This window comes from Globicephala melas, chromosome 1 (assembly GCF_963455315.2).
Source record: "Globicephala melas chromosome 1, mGloMel1.2, whole genome shotgun sequence".
In the NCBI taxonomy this organism is placed as follows: domain Eukaryota; kingdom Metazoa; phylum Chordata; class Mammalia; order Artiodactyla; family Delphinidae; genus Globicephala; species Globicephala melas.
The window spans coordinates 79,761,416-79,784,751 of NC_083314.1; the positions used below are offsets into that span (position 1 = coordinate 79,761,416).

General features: G+C 35.5%; 1 protein-coding gene across 1 annotated transcript; it reads left to right on the plus strand.

Moving 5' to 3' along the window:
* Positions 1-6,411: 6,411 nt before the first annotated feature.
* On the plus strand, positions 6,412-23,267 carry HORMAD1 (HORMA domain containing 1). The gene is made up of 14 exons (XM_030846245.2): positions 6,412-6,519; positions 7,224-7,368; positions 8,747-8,810; positions 9,247-9,283; positions 11,467-11,487; positions 11,754-11,780; positions 13,334-13,401; positions 14,281-14,432; positions 15,852-16,111; positions 17,622-17,688; positions 17,766-17,842; positions 18,574-18,657; positions 20,911-20,982; positions 22,653-23,267. The coding sequence occupies exons 1-14, from the start codon at positions 6,487-6,489 to the stop codon at positions 22,731-22,733; spliced, it is 1,188 nt and encodes a 395-aa protein (XP_030702105.1). The 5' UTR covers positions 6,412-6,486; the 3' UTR covers positions 22,734-23,267.
* Positions 23,268-23,336: the final 69 nt, after the last annotated feature.

Sequence of the window (23,336 nt, forward strand, 5' to 3'; positions counted from 1 at the left end):
TATATATATATATATATATATATATATAAACAGACCTATCACAAGTAACGAAATTGAAACTGTGATTAAAAATCTTCCAACAAACAAAATTCCAGGACCAGATGGCTTCACAGGCGAATTCTACCAAACATTTAGAGAAGAGCTAACACTGATCCTTCTCAAAGTCTTCCAAAAAATTGCAGAGGGAGAAACACTCCCAAAGTCATTCTACAAAGCCACCATCACCCTGATACCAAAACCAGAAAAAGACGTCACAAAAAAAGAAAATTATAGACCAGTATAACTGATGAACACAGATGCAAAAATCCTGAACAAAATACTAGCAAACAGAATCCAAGAACACATTAAAAGGATCATATACCATGATCAAGTGAGATTTATCCCAGGGATGCAAGGATTCTTCAATATACACAAATCAATCAATGCGATACATCACATGCTATGGCAGCTTTTTTAAAAAAATACATTTATTTATTTATTTTTGACTGCATTGGGTCTTCATTGCTGCACGCGGGCTTTCTCTAGTTTTGGCAAGCGGGGGCTACTCTTCATTGCGGTGCGTGGGCTTCCCATTGCGGTGGCTTCTCTTTGTTGCGGAGCATGGGCTGTAGGCACATAGGCTCAGTAGTTGTGGCACACGGGCTTAGTTGCTCCGTGGCACGTGGGATCTTCCCATCCCAGGGCTTGAACCCATGTCCCCTGCATTGGCAGGTGGATTCTTAACCACTGCGCACTATGGCAAGTTTAATGGAAGAAACTATTAGGTTCTTCATGTCCTGAGATTGTATCTTTTCACATAAAAGGATTCAGTAAATGTTTTTAAATAAATAATGTCAAAGTAGACACATGCTAAAGAGACAATCTATTTTCAAGCGTTTTGTAATAATTATTTTAATGATCAACAGTAATTATACTAATTCAAATTATTTTTACCTAGTCATTAGCAATGGGCCAGTATCTTTTGGGGACAAATTATTAGTCATCCTGAAAAAATAACCAAACTGCATTTCTTTAAAAATATTCCATTACTCACATTTTTATGAGTAATTAGATTGCTGCTCTAGATTAGTAGACAGGTTCTGAAGAGGTAGCAGGAATTTTAAATTTTATAAGTTCATGTCTATGACATGAAAAATGTATGGGATGATGTCATTAATATATATTAAACTGAACCTAAACTAATTTTACTATCTTTGGTTCCCTTTCCACAAAGTACATTTTAAAGAACAAGAATTGCTCACTATAAAAACATGGTAATAATATATGAATATTATCAAAAGTGTAGAGAAATATTGTAGTTAAAAAGTATTTAGTTGGACTTCCCTGGTGGCACAGTGGTTTAGAATCTGCCTGCCAACGCAGAGCACACAGGTTCGATCCCTGGTCTGGGAAGATCCCACATGCCCAGAGCAACCAAGCCTGTGTGCCACAACTACTGAGGCCATGTGCCGCAACTACTGAAGCTCGTGCACCTACAGCCCATGCCCCACAACAAGAGAAGCCACTGCAATGAGAAGCCCACACACCACAACGAAGAATAGCCCCCACTAGCCACAACTAGAGAAAGCCCGTGCACTGCAGCGAAGACCCAATGCAGACAAAATAAATAAATAAAATTAAAATAAAAAGTGTTTAGTTGATTATTCTTTAATTTTTATTTTGCCCACAATTTTTCAAGCACTGTAAATGGAACAAAAACATAGGTTCTTAACCTTTGTCAGTCTCATTAAGCCTATGGACACCTTCTCAGAATAATGTTTTTAAATCCATAAAATAAAATACATAGAATTACAAAGGATGCTGATTATATTGAAATACAGTTATTAAAAATTTTAAATATAACTTTGTGCTATAGTAATAAACATGTTTCTTTTTTTTTTCAAGAATGCTTTCACCTTGATTTTTCTTGATATACTCAAGATATAGACATTTCATACAAACAGGGTTAAGTGACGTGTGTGTGTTTTACATAAACCGGAGGCACAACCATGGCTAAAATAACACTTGGCTCAGCAACTTACATCACTGAGAAGGATCCTAGGAAGTTCACCATAAACATGCTTCTTTAAAAATGCATTAAATAACAAGAGTTAATAACTATCTTAAATTTAAAAGAGTGACAAGTATAAATGATATTTGAAGATACCTGAAAAAACTGTAATGTGATACAAAAATATCTGAGTTTTCTTTGGGTGATAGAATTACAAGTATTGCTAATATTACTGTGTTTTATGAACTATGTTCAGAATTGAAGGAAATGCTTTCAGTTAGAGGTTGATGAAAATAAAGATGTTATTGTTTTCCCCATAAAAATCCACAGATTTTCTGAATTCTATCCATGGATCCTTTAGGAATCCGTGGATCCCAGGTGAAGAACCTCTGAACTAGTAAGTAGAATAATGAAATATTTAACAAAAATCTTTATTGTATGTGTAATATAAGGAGAAATTTTTAGCCGTAAGTAATTTCAAACTTACAGAAATAAAAAGCCTTTTTTTAAAAATAAAATAGTTTACACAAAAAATAAAATAAAATAAAAATGTTAAATCAAAAAAGAAATTAAAAAAAGTCTTACTCTGGAAACTGTATATAGGATGATTTGAAGAAAATAAAAAGAATACTAGCTTGAAGGTACTACATCAAGTATATGTGTGGCACTAAAACTCTGGACAAAATTTGTAACTGTGAATAAAGGAAAAAAATTACAAACAAATCAAAAACAAAGAGCAAGTCTGGGAGACACCATAGAAGTTGACAAAACTTTTAACTGGATAAAAAAAAAGGTAAAGAAACAAGAGGACTTAAACATTCCAGAACTAGGAGTCCACTGGACAATGCCATTAAAAATATATACGACTCTTTGGGGCTATTCAGACCCCGAATAGCCAAAGCAGTCTCGAGGGAAAAAAAAGGAGCTGGAGGAATCAGACTCCCTGACTTCAGACTATACTACAAAGCTACAGTAACCAAGGCAATATGGTACTGGCACAAAAACAGAAATATAGATCAATGGAACAGGATAGAAAGCCCAGAGATAAACCCATGCACCTATGGTCAACTAATCTATGACAAAGGAGGCAAGGATACACAATGGAGAAAAGACAGTCTCTTCAATAAGTGGTGCTGGGGAAACTGGACAGCTACATGTAAAAGAATGAAATTAGGACACTCCCTAACACCATACACAAAAATAAACTCAAAATGGATTAAGATGTAAATGTAAGACCAGACACTATAAAACTCTTAGAGGAAAACATAGGAAGAACACTCTTTGACATAAATCACAGCAAGATCTTTTTTGATCCACCTCCTAGAATAATGGAAATAAAAACAAAAATAAACAAATGGGACCTAATGAAACTTAAAAGCTTTTGCAAAGCAAAGGAAACTACAAACAAGAGGAAAAGACAACCCTCAGAATGGGAGAAAATATTTGCAAACAAATAAACAAAGGATTAATCTCCAAAATATATAAACAGTTCGTGCAGCTCAATATTAAAAAAACAGACAACCCAGTCCAAAAATGGGCAGAAGAGTTAAATAGACATTTCTCCAAAGAAGACATACAGATGTCCAGTAAGCACATGAAAAACTGCTCAACATCAGTAATTATTAGAGAAATGCAAATCAGAACTAAATGAGGTATCACCTCACACCAGTTAGAATGGGCATCATCAGAAAATCTACAAACAACAAATGCTGGAGAGGGTGTGGAGAAAAGGGAACCCTCTTGCACTGTTGGTGGGAATGTAAATTGATACAGCCACTGTGGAGAACAGTATGGAGGTCCCTTAAAAAACTAAAAACAGAACTACCATGTGACCCAGCAATCCCACTACTGGGCATATGCCCAGAGAAAACCATAATTCAAAAAGACACATGCACCCCAATGTTCATTGCAGCACTATTTACAATAGCCAGGTCATGGAAGCAACATAAATGCCCATCAACAGACGAACGGATAAAGAAGATGTGGTACATATATACAATAGAATATTACTCAGCCATAAAAAGGAATGAAATTGGGTCATTTGTAGAGACTGTCATGCAGAGTGAAGTAAATCAGAAAGAGAAAAACAAATATCATATATTAACACATATATGTGGAACCTAGAAAAATGGTACAGATAACCGGTTTGCAGGGCAGAAATTGAGACACAGATGTAGAGAACAAATGTATGGACTCCAAGGGGGGAAAGCCATGGGGCATGGGGGTGGGGGTGTGATAAATTGGGAGATTGGGATTGACATGTATACACTGATGTGTATAAAATTGATGACTAATAGGGACCTGCTGTACAAAAATAAATAAATAAAATTAAAATTTTAAAAAACCTGCTGTATAAAAAAATAAATAAAATTAAATAAAAAAAAAAAACCAAACATATGAGACTCCCTCTTGCGAGAACACCAGAATCACAACTAACGCTGAACAGTCATCCACAGGAAGACACTGGAACTCACCAAAAAAGATCCCCACATCCAAAGACAAAGGAGAAGCCACAATGAAACGGTAGGAGGGACGCAATCACAATAAAATCAAATCCCATAACCACTGGGTGGGTGACTCACTAACTGGAGAACAATTAGACCACAGAAGCCCACCCACTGGAGTGAAGGTTCTGAGCCCCACGTCAGGCTTCCCAACCTGGGGGTCCGGCAACGGGAGGAGGAATTCCTAAAGAATCAGACTTTGAAGCCTAGTGGGATTTGACTGCAGGACTTGGACAAGACTGGGGGAAACAGAGACTCCACTCTTGGAGGGCACACACAAAGTAGTGTGTGCATCAGGACCCGGGGGAAGGAGCAGTGACCCCATAGGAGACTGAACCATACCTACCTGCTAGTGTTGGGGGTTGTCCTGCAGAGGCAGAGGGTGGCTGTGGCTCACCATGGGGACAAGGACACTGGCAGCAGAAGTCCTGGGAAGTACTCTTTGGAGTCCTTCCTATTGGACTCTGCTCCCTCTCAGGGCATGAGAACTCCCCATTCTGATCTCCCAACTCTATTTAATTGAGGTTTCTGTTTAATTATTTACAAAACTTTAAGTGTAAGGGAAATATGAAGCAAAATAAATAGACCAGGGGATTTTCACTATTTTTGACCCTGAAAACAGGGTTCTGGTCTTCATTCCTCTCCTAATTGACTCTGGGAAAATCTTTTCATATCTGGGGTGGCTGTTTTCTAACTGGTAATGCAGACATACCAAAGTTTATGAGAAATTAATATATATATACACTACTAACACAACTTATTTGCATGTATAACAATCTGCAAACTAAGAAGTTTGTATTACTAAACATTCTCCAACTACCTACCAGCTCTGAGTTTTATTTTGCTTCTAAATGAGACATTAATTACAGTAAAGCTAACACTGTCCCCACAGATATAGCACAGTGGAAACATCTAGGTAGGAGACTGCTAGGGCAGCTGGTTTCCTGAAGACACAGGAACTGTAAAGCGTGAATGCAGTATGTGGTAGATCCAATAACAAAATCAAAAGTTAGAAAACAATCAGAAATTAATTTGACTAATTAAATGGCCGTTGAGAACACCTTGGTCACTGTAAGACGGCTATGTATATCGGGAATTCTTCGCACATGCTGTTAACCTTCCCCCGCTGACGTGCGGCTTTTCTGGCTGAGAGGAGTCCTTCAGGCTCTTGGTGTTCCCAGCGCACCTTGCGCTGCTCTTGGCGGGAAAGGTGACCCCGACCAAAGGTCAAAAGCCTACTGAATCGCCTCTGCCGGCTACCGTAGAAGGAAGGCGCAAGCGCATCGGGCAAAGCGCATGCCACGTCGTGCCTCTCGCCTGGTCGCTGCCGCCGGACCCTCAGACCTTACGTAATACATGTTTGTTTCGTTTTTGTTTTCTTTGTTTCCTTTCTTTCCCTTTTCTTTTATTCTTTTACTTTTTAATGTCTTTTCCTGTTACCTCCCACCTCCCACCTCCCACGGGAGAGGCCACAACGGTGAGAGGCCCGCGTACCACACACACACAAAAGAGGTCTCTTAAAGAGCTTTCTTTTTTTTTTTGCAGTACGCGGGCATTTCACTGTTGTGGCCTCTCCGTTGCGGAGCACAGGCTCCGGACGTGCAGGCTTAGTGGTCATGGCTCACGGGCCCAGCCGCTCCACGGCATGTGGGATTTTCGCGGGCCGGGACCCGAACCCGTGTCCCCTGCATTGGCAGGCGGACTCTCAACCACTGTGCCACCAGGGAAGCTCTAAAGAGCTTTATTAATAACCCTTTTATGTGAGGGTTGCTAGTCAAATGGTTTAAAATTAGCACTTTACTCAAAAGAGTTCTATAGAAAAATGAATATGTTTTCGAAGATTCTAAGTTAAAAAAAATCCTGTCATTTAGTCACATAAAATTCTTTCTGACTTTACATATAGTAAACCAAATTAGTGATAAAAATAAGATCTGAAGTTAAAGCTTGTATTTGTGTCACAAGGTTGAATGAAAGAAAATACTTTATCAGAGGATGGCCACTGCACAATTGCACAGAACCTCCATGGTATGATTTCTTGTATTTTTTTTATGATCTTGTATTTTAATATATTTTAATTTAGCTAATTTTATTGTTTCTTGAAGTCTCACCTATTTTTATGTTAGAAAGTTAGAGTCACCTCTTTGAGGGTTTAGTGATATCAGTAAACTCAATGTTTTAAGAATGAAGATATTTGCTAAACTAAGTTGAATTAATGGAGAATTCTATTGGATGCTTGATGCATTGTATTAAATTGCTGGTTCAAATTCAGTTCACATTAGGTATCAATGAATGCTATTAGGTTCCTTTGATGAAATTATCACTAATAGCAGTCCGCTTCTAGAAAATGAATTTTTATGCCCCACAAAGATAAAATTGTTTACCCTTCACAGATCTTGCATTACAGTTACCTGTGTTAAACCCAGTCAGTGACTAAAGAGAAAAATCAGTGTTATCTATGCATGTATTATGCAGTTACAGACAGTTAATGTGCAAGGGATTTCTAACACGATTCTTAAGCACTTTTTGCATGTTACCTTTAGGCTGCTACCCTGCAAACACCCTCACATTTTAGAAGCCACTCGGATTTTGGGGGGATTACTAACTGCTATGGTTAAGAATTCTTTGGGAAAGTACCATGCTTGTGCAAAAAATTAGATCTACTTTTAAGTTCCGGAAGACTGTATTTTTAGTAAATCTAAATAAAATGTTTTAATTTCCCTTGAATTTAGAGTACGTTTGTACTTCCCAGTAAGATATCAACTGAGCAGCAGTCTTTAGTGTTAGTGAAGAGGCTTCTAGCAGTTTCAATATCCTGCATCACGTATTTGAGAGGAATATTCCCAGAATGTGCTTATGGAACAAGATATCTATATGGTAATATAATGTTTATTTAAAGACTTTCTTTAAAGATGTTATTTTTATTTTGGCTTGCTCTAAAATGATAATTTTTGACTTAGAGATTTTGTTTTTATAATGACAGCTTTATTGAGATATGATTTGCATATCTAACAATTCACTCATTTAAAGTGCACAATTCATTGATTTTGGGTATATTCACCACAGTCAGTTATAGAACATTTCATCACCTTAAAAGGAAACCCCATACCCATTAAGTCACTCTCCACTTCCCCCACTTCCCAGTCCTAGGCAACCACTGATCTGCTTTCTGTCTTTATGGATTTGCCTATTCTAGCCATTTCAAATAAATGAAATCATACAATATGTGGTCCTTTGTGACTGGCTTCTTTCACTTGGCATAATGTTTTTAAGGTTCATCCATTTTGTAGCATGGATTAGTACTTCATTTTTTATGGCCAAATAATATTCCATTATATGAATATACCACATTTTATTTATCCACTCATCAGTTGATGAACATTGGGTTGTTTCCACTTTTTGGCTATTATAAATAATGCCACATTCCTGTACAAGTTTTTGTGTGGACATCTAAGTGATTTTTTTTAAAGTATATTCAATACCTTTGAAAGCACTTAATCATAAAAATTTCCCTTAATCTCTCAAGTATAATATCACCTGACATTATTCTTATAATGATGAAGTAAATAGCAAAAACATCCTATTTATAGCCTCCTACAGTGGTAGTGTATGTTCTTGTGTTATTTTAAAGAAGTAAAATAGAGCCAGTTTATACTATAATAATAACTTATTGCCTAGCACATAATGTATACCTAACATTGTACACCAACTCTGTGGGCAATATGTTAAGCACCATGTTATGTATGATATCTTGTTAGTTCACATTACAGACCTATGAGTTAGATATTACTCCTATTTTTCTGATAAGGAACCTGAGACTGAGAGACCTCATCCTTTCCACTATATTACTTATTGCTTCCTTACAGGGCTCTATCTGATAGCCTGTTAACTTCTTGGCCTTTTACAAGTATTTTACTGGGATAAGAGTCCATAGCAAATATGCTAAGACTCTTGGATGACAATGGCATGAAAGTGTTATATCTAAGTTTCTATAGCTTTGAAAATGGAAAAATTTTTCTACCCATCAACATACATCCTAATCATTATGATGCAATTTTATAAAAAGGATAAAAAGATTATTTGTTTCCATGTAAACTTTCTTCCTTTAATTATATTAACATCAATCATCTGGAAGTTAATTACCATTAATAATAAACCTGTAATACACAGCTGAAGAAAATAATCTTCATTTAAATTTCTATTTGTTTGCTAATCTTAAGTAGCTCTATATTTATATCATTATTTTTGCATTTAGATATGTGTGTCAGAATTCTGAGAGAACAGAAGGATTGTCCAGGATCTACACAGTTATTGAAGTGGTAAGTGAAATACCTAATGAAAGAAAATTATTTTTTCTTAAATCACATTTTTTTGTGCCTTGGATACCTTTAAGTGTTTAACCCAGTTTTAGTGATTCCCTCTTTAACTCTGTATACCATTTTTGCAGGTCTTTGGATTTTTGCATTAAAATTTTACTTTATTTCATGCTCCATGTGAGCAGGCTTCACTTTCCTATTATTGTTCCTCACAAATAGCTGCCAGATATTTTCTATCTTCCTTTCCTTCCATCCACTATTGACATTTTATATTTCTGCCACATTGTTTTGTTTTATTATTTTAAGCTAGTTAATAAGAAGGAAGCTTTAATAATAAAACCGTGTATTATTTAGTAATGAGATAATATGGAGACTTATTAAAAGAACTATTTTCTGGAAGTGCATTCAGTCTAAAAATGAATCCTTGATTATTTTTTAGGATGTCCGGATGCTATGATGCTTTAGAGAAAAAATATGTAAGTCGGTATCTCTTTATCCTTTTTTTCTACAGTTTATATTCTACAAATGTAACAGCCGTTACATGTAGTAAAAGATTAACTTAAACTAACTTGGGCATAGGCCAGACCAAAGCTGAAAATTTGAGTATTTTAAAGACTGATTTTCAACTCATTTAAAGCAAACAGAATTAGTACTTAACGAATTTTGCCAAGTTTTGGTTGTTAACACTCATTTGTATTAATAACACATATTAACTTACAAAAACTTAATGAATTAAAAAGTCTTTTAAAATAGTTTATTCATTAGTTTCACATGCCTTCTATTATCATGTTTATACTAATAATTTAATAAGTTATTTCTTCATGAGAGTTCAGAAATAAATTTACATGTAGTCTAGGTTAAATTGTGACAAGCTTTTTTGTATAGTTACTTAGCTTATGTTTGTATCAATATATACAAAGAAGTCCAACTCTAAAAAAAATTATGAAAAAGATAAAATTTTATCCATGGTCACCAACCTCCCTCATTAAGACATAATGTATTTAATATTCATTAAATATTGAGTGCCTCCTCTGTGCTAGGCACGTATTCTAGGTAGGAGCTGGGTAAGCTAACAGTGGTCAACAAGACGAAGAGGGTCCCTTCTATAATGGGAAAATAGTCAATAAAACAAGGAAATTAGATAACATCCAATAGTGTTAACTGCCATTAACATTTTAAGAAAAAGTATGTGGCAAATGGAGAGATGGGGTAACTTTAGATAGGGTAGTCTGAGGAGCTTCTCTGAGGGGGTGATATTTAAGCTGAGACTTGAATTAGAAGAAACCAGCTAGGCACTGATTTTGGGAGAATATTCCTGACAGAGCAGCAAATGCAAAGAGTTGGAGGGGAGTTTGGAGAGTTCAAGGAACAAACAGAAGGCCAGAATGATTAGAGTGTGGTGAGCAGTGCAAGAGAGCAGCAGGAGATGAACCTGTGGAGATGGACAGGGCCAGAGCATTCAGAGCTGTGTAGGTAAAGAGTTTGGATTTTGGGACTTCCCTGGAGGTCTAGTGGTTGTGGTTAAGACTTCGCTTTCCAATGCAGCGGGTGCGGGTTCAATCCCTGATCAGGGAGCTAAGATCCCACGTGCCTCAGGGCCAAAAAACCAAAACATAAAACAGAAGCAATATTGTAACAAATTCAATAAAGAGTTTAAAAATGGTCCACATCAAAAAAAGAAAAAAAAAGTCTTTAAAAAAAAAAGAGTTTGGATTTTATTTTAGGTGTAAATAAAAGCCATTTGAAGGTTTTGAGTAGAAATGTAACATCATTTGATTTATATTCTAAATTAAAAGAAAAATCACTCTGAACTGCTATTTAGAGAATGTACTGTAGAAGGAGAATAAGATTGGAATTAAGGAGAATGACACTTAATCCATTACTACAGTACTGATAAAAAATAATGGTGGCTTAGACCAGGATGGCAAAGGAGAAAAATGAGAAGATTCAGGATATATCTGGCAGAACTGAGTGGACTTGTTGACGATTGGTTCCGGAATATAAGGAAAAGATCCAAATCAAGGATGACTCAGATTTTGGCAGATTACTTGAGTGAATGATTTCCTGTGATTCTCTTTTCCTGTAGTCTCCAAAGCCTCTTCCCTTTACTAAATGAGCAGGGCTCTGAACTCTCTTTTTCTCTTTTCAGAATCAGTTCTCATATTGGTAATATTTAATGTGTTATTTCACAATACATATTTTCCTTGTAACTGGCAGTAATGCCCGTTTGCTTAAGTTAGCGATATGAATTTCAACTTTCAGTAAGTCAACTAGAAATAGATATTTTGGGGAATAGAGAAAGATATCTGAGGTATTGCTTTACATGCATCATATGAAGTCTATTTAATGTAAGATTATTTTTATTAGGAATAAATGTTGAAAAAGGACAAAGAATTCTTATGGTCCATCATGCACAAATATTTCATAGAATAAAAATAAGATTTTTATAAATACTATGTATAAAATAAATAAGCTGTAAGGATATATTGTATAGCACAGGGAATATAACCAATATTTTATAATAACTATAAATGGAGTATAACCTTTAAAAATTGTGAGTCACTATGTTGTACACCTGAAACATATAATATTTAAACTATGAAAATAAAAATTTAATTAATTAAAAAAAATAAGATTTTTGTTCTTTGTTTTGTTTCAGCTAAGGTTGGTTGTTCTAGCTGTAAGTATTTTTAAATTGTATATTCTTTTTTAAAGACTGTCAAATTCAGCCTTGCTTAATTAAATAACATTAAAACCACCTATTGATCATGTCACTTGATACAAACTACTGATCTATTTAATGGAAAAGTAGCTAATATTTTGAGGGGGTCGTTTTGTATTTTGTTTTACTGAATTCATTTAATATTTTAGTCTAAACATCCAATTTAGTTCTCCTTGAATACTTAGCCTCTACAATTTACTAAATTGTAAATTATTTTTAAATAGGTATATAGTAATCCAGAAGACCCTCAGGTAAGTATGCTTAAGTTATTAAAAAAAAAATAATGCCAAAAAACCCCCATAATGCTTCTAATATCTATAAGTAACATAAAAATATAATAATATCCAGTGCTTTTAACTGTGCTTTTATCAATGCACTTTCACATATATTTTCAAAATTTGAACCTCATAAAGACTTTTTTGAGGTAAGACAGGGCTTGTATTGTTATATTTAAACAGATTAATACACTTACTACAAGAGAGATTACGTGACTGAGCCTAGGCCACAAAGACAAACCACTAGAAATAACCTAAATCTCCTGACTTCTGGTTCTTTGCAATATTTTTTAATTATATTCTTGTTTTAGAATTATAAAATGTTTGAGTTTGAGAAAAATAAGATACTCATCCTTAATCTTTGAATATTCACTCCAATCCAGTCACATCTACCTGTTCATCTGACAGTTAAAGGAAAGAAAGGGTTATAATAAATGAAAGGGAAAACCAGAAGACAAGAAACAAAGGGGAAAGATCTACTGAGTGCTTACTATTCCTAGGCTCTGTTCTTTGGGGTTTCATGTGCATTATCTCATTTATTCATTATAACCATCATGAGGTAATATATCATTATCATCTCCACTCTATAGATGAGGAAACCTAGACACAAGGTTTCTTGTGTAAGGTCATAGTGGCAGAACCAGAATTTGGACCTAAGAAGGCCAGTTCATGATCTGAGTGCTTACCCATTACACTATAGCTGTTACAATATCGTGTTTCCTTCACTCATGGAGAAGCAGATTTTTAAAAAAGAAAGAGAAAGCTAACCCCATCCCTAAGTGAGCAATGGAATATAAAGAAAGCAATAAAAGTATTAGAGCTTCAAGAGAGCTAGGAATGTCTTTTCTTTGATACTACAAATTAAGCCTACAATTAATGCTTAATATATGCCCATGGTGACGAAATCATATGGGCAAAGGCTATGAATTGATTGCTCAGAAACTGTTCAGAAAATGTACAGAAAATGTACATCTGAAGATGTTTTATAGTTGCACATTTTTTCTTTCAGTAAAAGAGCAACATTGCTGATGCACTAATATTTATTGAATGCTTAGTGTGCCAGATACTTTATTAAGGGCTCTATATAAATTATCCCATTTGATAAATATTCATAGGCACCAATGAGATAGGTACTATTTTCAACCCCTTTTATTAGCTGGGGAAACTGAGACTTAGTGGGCTTAAATGACTTGCTTGTGGTTACCAAGGATTGAAGCCCTGTGCTTAGTCATTCTGTTAGAGGAAGAGATGTGCTGCCTCCCTCACCTGCCTGCTAAGGAGTTCCTTCCCTCTGGTATGTAAAACATACATTGCAATGACCGAGGGAATAACTATCTCTCCAACACTGAAGCCCCGGATCCCAGACCCTGGGAATTGACTATTAGGACTGGAAAGTTTCAATGGACGAATAGGGATTAACATGCAGAAGAAATTATTAAATAAATGGTGAGTCATACAAAAGCTATATATAGCTACTTGGCCACCAGTACTGTATATCAGATTCATAACTGCAGTATTTTCTATTTAAGACAATTTCAGAATGTTACCAGTTTAAATTCAAGTACACCAGTAATGGACCAATCATGGACTTCATAAGGTATTGTTCTATAGTTTTCTTTTTGTATTACAGATTACCACTTATTAATACTATATAGCTAAACTTCAGGAATAATTCTGAAACTTCTCAAACATCCCCAATTAACCATCAAGGATACAAAATATTCTTGGAGTGGCTGCAAGCCAGAATTCTGTGGCTAATTATATACTGTTTTGATTGTGAAACAGAGCCAAAGAGTAGGAAAGCCACTGTATGCTTAAGTTATTAGAAATACAGTAAAGGGCTTCCCTGGTGGCGCAGTGCTTAAGAATCCACTTGACAATGCAGGGGACACAGGTTTGATCCCTGGTCCAGGAAGATCCCACGTGCCACGGAGCACCTAAGCCCGTGCGCCACAACTACTGAGCCTGCTTTCTAGAGCCTGTGGGCAACAACTACTGAGCCCGCGTGCCACAACTACTGAAGCCTGCATGCCTAGAGCCCGTGTTCCACAAGAGAACCCACCGCAATGAGAAGCCCACGCACCGCAACGAAGAGTAGCCCCCTGCTCGCTGCAACCAGAGAAAAGCCCGTGCACAGCAATTAAGACCCAGTGCAGCCAAAAATAAAATAAATAAAATAAAATAAATTTTTAAAAATTAAAATAAAAGAAATACAATAAAAGTCCATCATTCGTTTCCTTTAAACATCTTGTATAAAATGCATATTAATTTAATATATGTAAATTAGTTTATAATAATAATATTAACAGTGATATTAATTTTTATAATAGTGGCATTAAAACACATTATATCACAATTTTTAACTTAACAACTTAATGCTTTAATGGGAATAAGAATCTCAAGTAGTAATATGTGAAGTTATGTTATTAGAAGCTATGGGTGCTATAAAAGAAATTAATGTGTGATTCTCTTCCAGTAAAAACCAAAGCAGTGAATCTAGTATGTCATCTGCTGACACCAAGAAAGCAAGTATTCTTCTCATTCGCAAGATTTATGTTCTAATGCAAAATCTGGGACCTTTACCTAATGATGTTTGTTTGACCATGAAACTTTTTTACTACGATGAAGGTACTATTTCCAGTTCATCCTGTTTCAGTTGATATCTGTATATTTTCTTGTCATCGAAACAGTTTCCATCCCAAATGTTTGTAAGCACCTAAATTGTTACATATTTTTTGAAATTATAAAATTTATATTTAATATCAGTATTTGAAAAAATATACACAACTTCTCCAGTGGTCTGAACATGTCCATGTGAAGTTCAACCTCATTCATAACTAAGGAAGTGAAGCAATGAGATACCATTTTTCAGTTATCAGATCAGTAAAACTTGTAAAATCATTGTTGGCAAGGGTGTGGGAGTAAGCAGGTACTTTTGTATACTCTTGAGGGAATGTATATAGGTGCCATGTAACATTTTAAGAGGACAGTTTGGCAGTATCAAAATTTGGCACATTCTCTTTAATCCAGAAATTCTGTAGCTAGAAGAGTATCTTGCGAATATACTTAGACAACCTTGCAAGGTTATAGGTTTATGAGGATTTTCATAATGTATTGGTTAAACCAGGAACAACCTTGAGTTGTTTATTGGAGGACTGAGTAAATAAATTATGGTGCATCTATATAGTAGTGCTGTGCAAGCTATTTAAAAGAATGTGCTGATAAATTGTTATCCAAAAAATATTAAAAACAGATTAAAAGGTGATGTTAAAGGGCTTCCCTGGTGGCGCAGTGGTTAAGAATCCGCCTGCCAATGCAGGGGACACAGGTTTGAGCCCTGGCCCACATGCCGCGGAGCAACTAAGCCCATGCGCTACAACTACTGAAGCCCACGTGCCGTGCTCCACAATAAGAGAAGCCACTGCAATGAGAAGCCCACGCACTGCAACGAAGACCCAACGCAGCCAAAAATAAAAATAAATTAAATAAATTTTTTAAAAAAAGGTGATGTTAAAAACAGCTAGGTACAGAAGAGTATGACCTCATTTGTGTTTTTTAAAGAGATATACATGTATTTATTATATAATTTAAATATTATATATTATATTTATTATATAAATATATAAAATATATACTTTACATGCATCATATCTTCTAGAAGAACATAAAGCATCAACAATAACTAACATTTATTGAATACTTAACTCTGTGCCAGTTCTGTTCTGAGCATTTTACAGACTTTAATACCACAGTGACCCTATGAGGTAGGTACTAGTATTTACCCCACTTGACGGATGAGGAAACCAAATCAAGGATGACAAGTAGTTTCCTCAAGGTCACATAGTCAGTCAAGTGTAGGGAAAAAAGTTTACCTTTAAGGAATAAAATAGGAACTTGGAGATAGTAGGAGAGTGATTTTTACTTTTTATTATATGTTCTTCTATACTGTTTGAAATTTCTTTAATCTGCATATATTTTATAATAATAAAAATTAATGTATTTTCTTCAGTTTCATGAACAGCACAGTTTATACTTACTTTTCTGCAGTTACACCCCCAGGTTACCAGCCTCCTGGTTTTAAGGATGGTAATTGTGAAGGAGTGATATTTGAAGGGGAGCCTATGTACTTAAATGTGGGAGAAATCCCAACACCTTTTCACACCTTCAAAGTAAAAGTGACCACTGACAAAGAACGAATAGAAAATATTGATTCATCTGTATTAACACCAAAACAATTAAGAACACCACTTCAAAAAATTCTTATGGACAAAGATGATTTCAAAGATGAACAGGAGCATTACATAAGTGTAAGTATATTCAAAGAGTTATGAAGAACAAGAGTAATGAATGTTTGATTCAATTCTGAGGACTTTAATAGCTATAAATATTTATTACAATCATAAACTCAAGTTTGGAAGGGACCTTAAAGAAGGTTAAGGTTTGTGGTTTTAAAACTTTTTACCTGGATGCAAACAACATTATTCTCAGAAATTTAAAAGCACAACTACTGTGAATGAAGTAGGGAATGGTCCTGGAGGCCGAGCCACTCACCACCTCACCTACCCTCATAGTGGACTCTGAGGAAACCCCTTGGTCTGGAGCGTAATTTGAAAATCACAGAATTCCCTAGTGCTGCAGTGTTTAGGACTCAGCGCTTTCACTGCCAGGGCCTGGGTTCAGTCCCTGGTTGGGGAGCTAAGATCCTGCGGCGCGGCCAAAAAGAAAAGAAGACCACTGAACTACTCTAATTCCCCAACGAATGCTGGAATCTTTTCTACCATACAACACCCCTACTAAGTGCTCATGGTTGAATTTCTTCAGGGCCTGGAAATTCAGTGTCCTGAAGCAGCCTGGAAGTTCCTGGAAGGCAGGAAAAGTGTCTTATCTTTTTAATCCTCCTGTCCCTAACACTTAGATTTACGGAATGCATTCTCAGTATTGGTTGAATGAATGGATGAATTGAAGTATAAAAAAAGCTTTTTTTGTTATAGCCTCACTCCCAGAAAATCTTTCATCATTAATATAATTGTTCTTAAAAAATATATATATATATAATTGTTCTTTAATCTCATCTTTGTTGTCTTCTCTTGTCTCATTTTATTCTAAATTATGACCACAGTTCTTATGTATAGAGATTGACTATTCTGATTTAGGTTCTGTGGCCACATCCTTACAAGTAGAAAATTCAGTTTTTAACCATTTCAGTCAAAGAATAAGGAATTTTCTTCCTAAAACCTAAATCCCAGTCTTGCCTTATAAACAAATATGGCTGGGATTTATGAAGCGTTCTTTAAAATATTTAAAGCTCTTTGACAAATGTCACAAAAGGAATAATAATTATAGACATTAAACCTTTGCTATTTCTACCATACCATAACTGTGCTTATCCTTCCCCAACTCCCTGAAGAGGGTTGGGTCATATTCAGAGTCTATGCTAATATCTATACAGAAATTCCAGAGCTACAGTAGGAGTAGCTTGTTGTGTGACCATGTCTAATTCAGTGTTCTCAAACAATAGTAAGATCTAAGTGTTCTTAGAACCATCATACATTTTTGAGAAAGTTGTATATTTTTATCATCTGCCTTAAAGCAACCCTGCAAAGTAAAAAAAAAAAAATAGGATTTTATACTTTGGATAAATAAGTTGCCTTATTATAGTAATTATAGGGCCACTTTATTTCTAGCAAGTGTAAGGTCATTGTAGTGTTATGTTATATTTAACCTTCACATAAAACAAATTTGTTCATAAATATTCTACCCAGTTGTTTTAGTTTCTTTTTGAAATATGTCCATTTTTTCCTTCATGTAATTATGTAGAATGATTTTGACATTGAAACTAAAATGGAAGAGCAGAAAAAAAACCCTGGATCTTCTGAACTTGGAGGTAAGAAGTTAATGAAAATGTAAATTAATTCACTTCCAATTCAATTTTATACCATGTTAGCTATTTTTTTTTAACAGAACCAGGTGTAGTTTGTGAAGAAGATGAAGCTATGAGGTCTAAAGAAAGTCCAGATCTTTCAATTTCTCATTCTCAGGTATAAATTTGACAGTTCTATCTCACTTCTAATTTTATTTTTTTCAAAAGACAGGTGCTTATATGCTTATTTAGTTATTTCTCAGATTTTCTTATATTCTAGGTCTTTTAGAAGAAAATTAGGTATTAAGAATGCTTATTAATAAAATTCGAGAATTATACGTTGAAAAGTTTTAAGTATTTTATTGGTTGATTTGTTTAGTAATGAACCTAAATACTGTTCAGAGAATCTCAGAATTTCAGAGCTAAATAAAATCTTAAGCAATTATTAACTCCACAACCCTTTGTATTTACAAATGGACTATATAATACATTTTTGTTGCCTTGGAGCAGAACATGTTTAATTTTGTTTTCTACACACAGTAAAATCCTGAAATAACATTTAGATAAAATCAACATGAAAGTAATGGGACTGATGATTGCCTGCCTTCCTTTGCGCAGCCTTTCTTCAATGGGGGTGGGCTGAAGTTCTTATCTTCTGGAAGAGTGGTGCCTAGTGATAATTTGGGACTTTCTGAATTCAGTGAATGGTCAATTGTGTACAGTGTCAGTTTCACTATCTTTACCTTTGCACTTTTTATGACAGAACCAACACAAAATTATTGGTTTTCATTAACCCAAAATAGCAAGACCCTAAATTTTATGTGATTGAATTTTTGACCCCCATTATTGTTACGAAAAACTTTTATTATATTATTTTATGTGGTTTTGTGTAATTATTTTCTTTTCTAGGTTGAACAGTTAGTCAGTAAAACATCTGAACTTGATGTGTCTCAAAGCAAAACAAGAAGTGGAAAAATCTTTCAGAATAAAATGGTAAAAGCATCTCTTTAGATTTGTTTTCCATTCTAACCTTGTAATTTCCCCCCATATTTGAGTTTATTTTGCTTTTAATACTTCATTTATTGGACCAACGTTTGGTAAGCACATACTATGTTTCAGGTACTTTACTAGGTGCTGGAGGTATAACTTGTTCTTAGATGAAAATGTAGTAATTGGAGGTCAACAAGCAGTGATACAGGGCCATAATAACAGTCTGAATAGGCTACATAGAGGCACAAAGGAAAGAATGGTTAATTTTACTGAAGGTACAGTAGAGAGGGGAGGGACTTCCCTGGTGGCGCAGTGGCTAAGAATCCGCCTGCCAATGCAGGGGACACAGGTTCAAGCCCTGGTCCAGGAAGATCCCACATGCCCTGGAGCAGCTAAGCCCGTGCACCACAACTACTGAGCCTATGCTCTACAGCCCACGAGCCACAACTACAGAGCCTACGTGCCACAGCTACTGAAGCCCGTGCGCCTAGAACCCGTGCTCTGCAACAAGAGAAGCCACCCTAATGAAAAGCCTGCGTGTCGCAACGAAGAGTAGCCCCCTCTTGCCCCAACTAGAGAAAGCCCGCGTGCAGCAATGAAGACCCAACACAGCCAAAAATAAATAAATTTATTTTAAAAAAATAGAAAGAGGAATCCAGAAAAGGCTTTGAGAAGTGATGCTATCATCCAGACTCCCAAGGAAATTTCCTAGAACACCAAACTGTTCCCATGTTCTATCTTGTAAATGGACTATCGTGTTAATAAGACATTAAAAATGACTGTTTTATGAGTTGTACTGAATAGAAATTTGTATTTTATTTAGACCCTTAAGTTACTCTCAAAGGTTCAGAGGTGAAGAAAAAGCATTCTGTAAAATGTAAGGAAACAAATAGCACACACTAACAGTGGTACGCTGGAGCATTTGTTTCCAACTCTTTATTCAGTGACATCATGTTGACAGCTTGAAACTGGACATGATGAGAGTATTCATAGCATGGAAATCAGCAAATGCCTCAACTCAGGATTTCTTTCTCCCAAAGAACTGGTTGTTAAACATTTACCAGAACACCATTGATGATAGTGCCATTTTTAGGTATCCTTTTTTTCCACATTCTCGATGGGAAGTTAAGAACTGGTAGAAGGCAGCGTTCAAACTAGTGTGCTGAGAAAAGCAAGAGATAAAAGAATTTCAAAAATTACTACCTCTAGCAGCAAAATGTTCTTCCTAGGCAGCTTCTGTTTAGGATGAGTATTCTTTACTATCCTTTACTCCACCAAAGTACTCCTGTATTTGAGAATAATGACTGAATTATGGTTAGAAAAGCGCAGGAAATGAAAATATTTAATAATATATATACTAAGGAAGTTATCATTGAAAAGGACATTGCAAGCATCAGAAAATAAGTATGTACTTTTAGAGAATAATACTATAGCAGCTAATAATTTGTCACCATCCAATATTCATTTTAAAAACCGCATATGTAGCATTATTCACAATAGGCAAAAGGTGGGGAAAAAAACCTAAATGTAACAGATGAATGGATAAACAAAATGTGGTATTCTTTTTTTTTTGTACGCGGGCCTCTCACTGTTGTGGCCTCTCCCGTTGCGGAGCACAGGCTCCAGACGCCCAGGCTCTGTGGCCATGGCTCACGGGCCCAGCCGCTCCGTGGCATGTGGGATCTTCCCAGACCGGGGCACGAACCCGTGTCCCCTGCATCGGCAGGCGGACTCTCAACCACTGCGCCACCAGGGAAGCCCCAAAATGTGGTATTCATACAGTAGACTATTATTATTCAGCCATAAAAAGGAATGAAGTACCAGTACGTTTCTTTAAGTGAAAGAACCCAGTCACACACACACACACTATATATATATATATATATATATATATATATATAAAATATGGTTCCCTTTATATGAAAGCCCAGAATAGGGATTTGTATAGAAACAGAAAGTCTTAATGCTGGCGGGAGGATGGGGGAATAGGGGAGTGACAGCTATAAGGGTACAGGATTTCTTTTTGGAGGATGAAAGTGCTGTAAAATTGACTGTGGTGATGGTTGCACAACTCTGTGAATATACTTAAAATCACTTAATTTTGTACACTTTTAAATGGATGAATTGTATGGTATCTGAATTATATCGCAGTAAAGTTGTTCTTTTAAAAACCGCATATAGCTGCCTGCGGTTGAAAAAGCATGTTTGTTGTTCTTTGAGAAATAACCAATTAGTAATTATTCTATCTTTGTGGAGGCTAATGGAAATCAACAAGTAAAATCTTCTAAGGAAAATCGGAAGAGAAGTCAGCTTGAATCTGCGAAAACAGTAAGTCTTATATATAGGCTGAATAAAATAGCAAGTATCAGAATATCATTACTATAGATTAAATTTAATGATAAATATGATTATATTCCTGGATATACCTCAGAGCTCTGGTATCTAAATCTTGTTTAAATATATTTGATTCTAAAAAATGGGGTGATTTTAAAATAAAATATGCTATGTGGTTTATTAATTTTTCCTTGTAAACATTTACTGTCTTATTCCATGAATGATCTGAAATAGTTGGAGGAATTTATAAAATAAAAATCAACATCAGGGAACTTCCCTGGTGCGCAGTGGTTAAGAATCCGCCTGCCAATGCAAGGGACACAGGTTTGATCCCTGGTCCAGGAAGATCCCACATGCCGCGGACCAACTAGGTCCGTGCACCACAACTACTGAGCCTGCACTCTAGAGCCCGTGTGCCACAACTACTGAAGCCCGCGCGCCTAGAGCCCATGCTCTGCAACAAGAGAAGCCACTGCAGTGAGAAGCCCGCACACCGCAACTAGAGAAAGCCTACGCGCAGCAACAAAGACCCAATGCAGCCAAAAATAAATAAAAATAAAATAAAAATTTAAAAGATCTATGTCAGGAAAAATATGAATAGAATGAGAAAATGAGAGTACAAGAATATTCAGGCCATTTTATTTATATAGAATTAGAATTGGGCCACAGGTTTGATCTGAGCTTTCTAGAGAAAGTAGAAACAAGGTAAGTTACCAAATCCACATGTTCTCTAAAAATATAGCATCTCCTCCTAGTACCTTAGAAGAAAGAAAATTTTCCTGACCTAAATCTTGTAACAGTTGTCTTATATTTGGAACCTTATTTTACCAAATCAGATAATGTATTTGTCATTTCTGAGATAAATATTTATACTTTTTCAACCAGAATTTTTATTATTAGTAGTAGGTTAAAATTAGATAACTGAAAACTTAAGATTCTTTTTAGAAATCAAGTGTTAAAGGGGTAATCTCAAAAATATACTAGTTGGTTAATACTGTTTTCAATTTATATATCTTAAGGGAATGGAATAACCTGATATATTAGGTTCTTTAATTTTTTCCCCAGTGTATTAAGCCTTGATTTTTTCTGCAAAATCATAATCCAATTTGTATCATTAGTGAGTTTTACCAGAAAAATAAAAGTTTGATAACTCAGAATCTTGTTAGCAATTTTCCTAATTCACCCTCCCATTCATTCAAGGGTGCAATGAATTTCTAAAATCTATCGGGCACTGCTAAGCACCATATACAAAAACAAAACATGATTTAAATCTTACATGATGCCAAAGTGGAATGTTTCTCTATTTGCAGCTCATTTTTTAATCTCTCCCCCCTCATTCCCCTCAAAATATTTTACTATTTTGAGAACATAATGTCAAATCTATCTTTCTAACTACTCCAACATCCCTAATGAAAACCTTATATTTTGTAAGGCTATACTTTCAGCAGCCATCAGGATATATAAATATGTCAATAATAAAATTTACCTACTTTTAGAGAACCCAGCTATCCTATCTTAGGAAATGGTATGTTAGTTACAAATGTTTAAAAGAAGAAAGGAAAGAAGGAAGGAAGGAAGGGACCTCAGAGACATGAAAAAGCTCAAAACTTAAAGACATTTAAACTGGAAAGTATCTATTCTTAGTAGTTGTTTTCTTTTGACAGGTCCTTCATCACCTTGATTCTTCTAGTCAAGAGTCAGTGCCAAAAAGAAGAAAGCTTAGTGAACCAAAGAAAAATACATAAAAAAATTTATTTCTGGGCTTCCCTGGTGGCGCAGTGGTTGAGAGTCCGCCTGCCGATGCAGGGGACACGGGTTCGTGCCCCGGTCCTGGAGGATCCCACATGCCGCGGAGCGGCTGGGCCCGTGAGCCATGGCCGCTGAGCCTGCGCGTCCGGAGCCTGTGCTCCGCAACGGGAGAGGCCACGGCAGTGAGAGGCCCACGCACAGCAAAAAAACAAACAAAAAAAAAATTTATTTCTGCATGTTTGCAAAGTTCTTCACAACATTTAAAGGACATTATATTACTGTTTTAAGGTGTGTTTGCCCTACCTCTGAAAACTTACATGTAGTCTTAAGAAGTTAGTACACTAAAATTAATCCTTAGCTGACTATCATATTGTGATCCTTAATCTTATCTGAGACAAACTCAGGAGAACTTTTGAATTAAAAGTACCAGTGTCATAATTTGTTATGTTAATTATCTACTCAATATTGATCTATCTTCCATTTTGGTGGACACTTTCTTTTAACATATATTAACGTTTAAGGTCCTCTAAAGCCATTTTTTGAAGTAAATAATGTTTATTTTGGTATTAAATTTTGATAGTAATTCACTTTTTACTTGT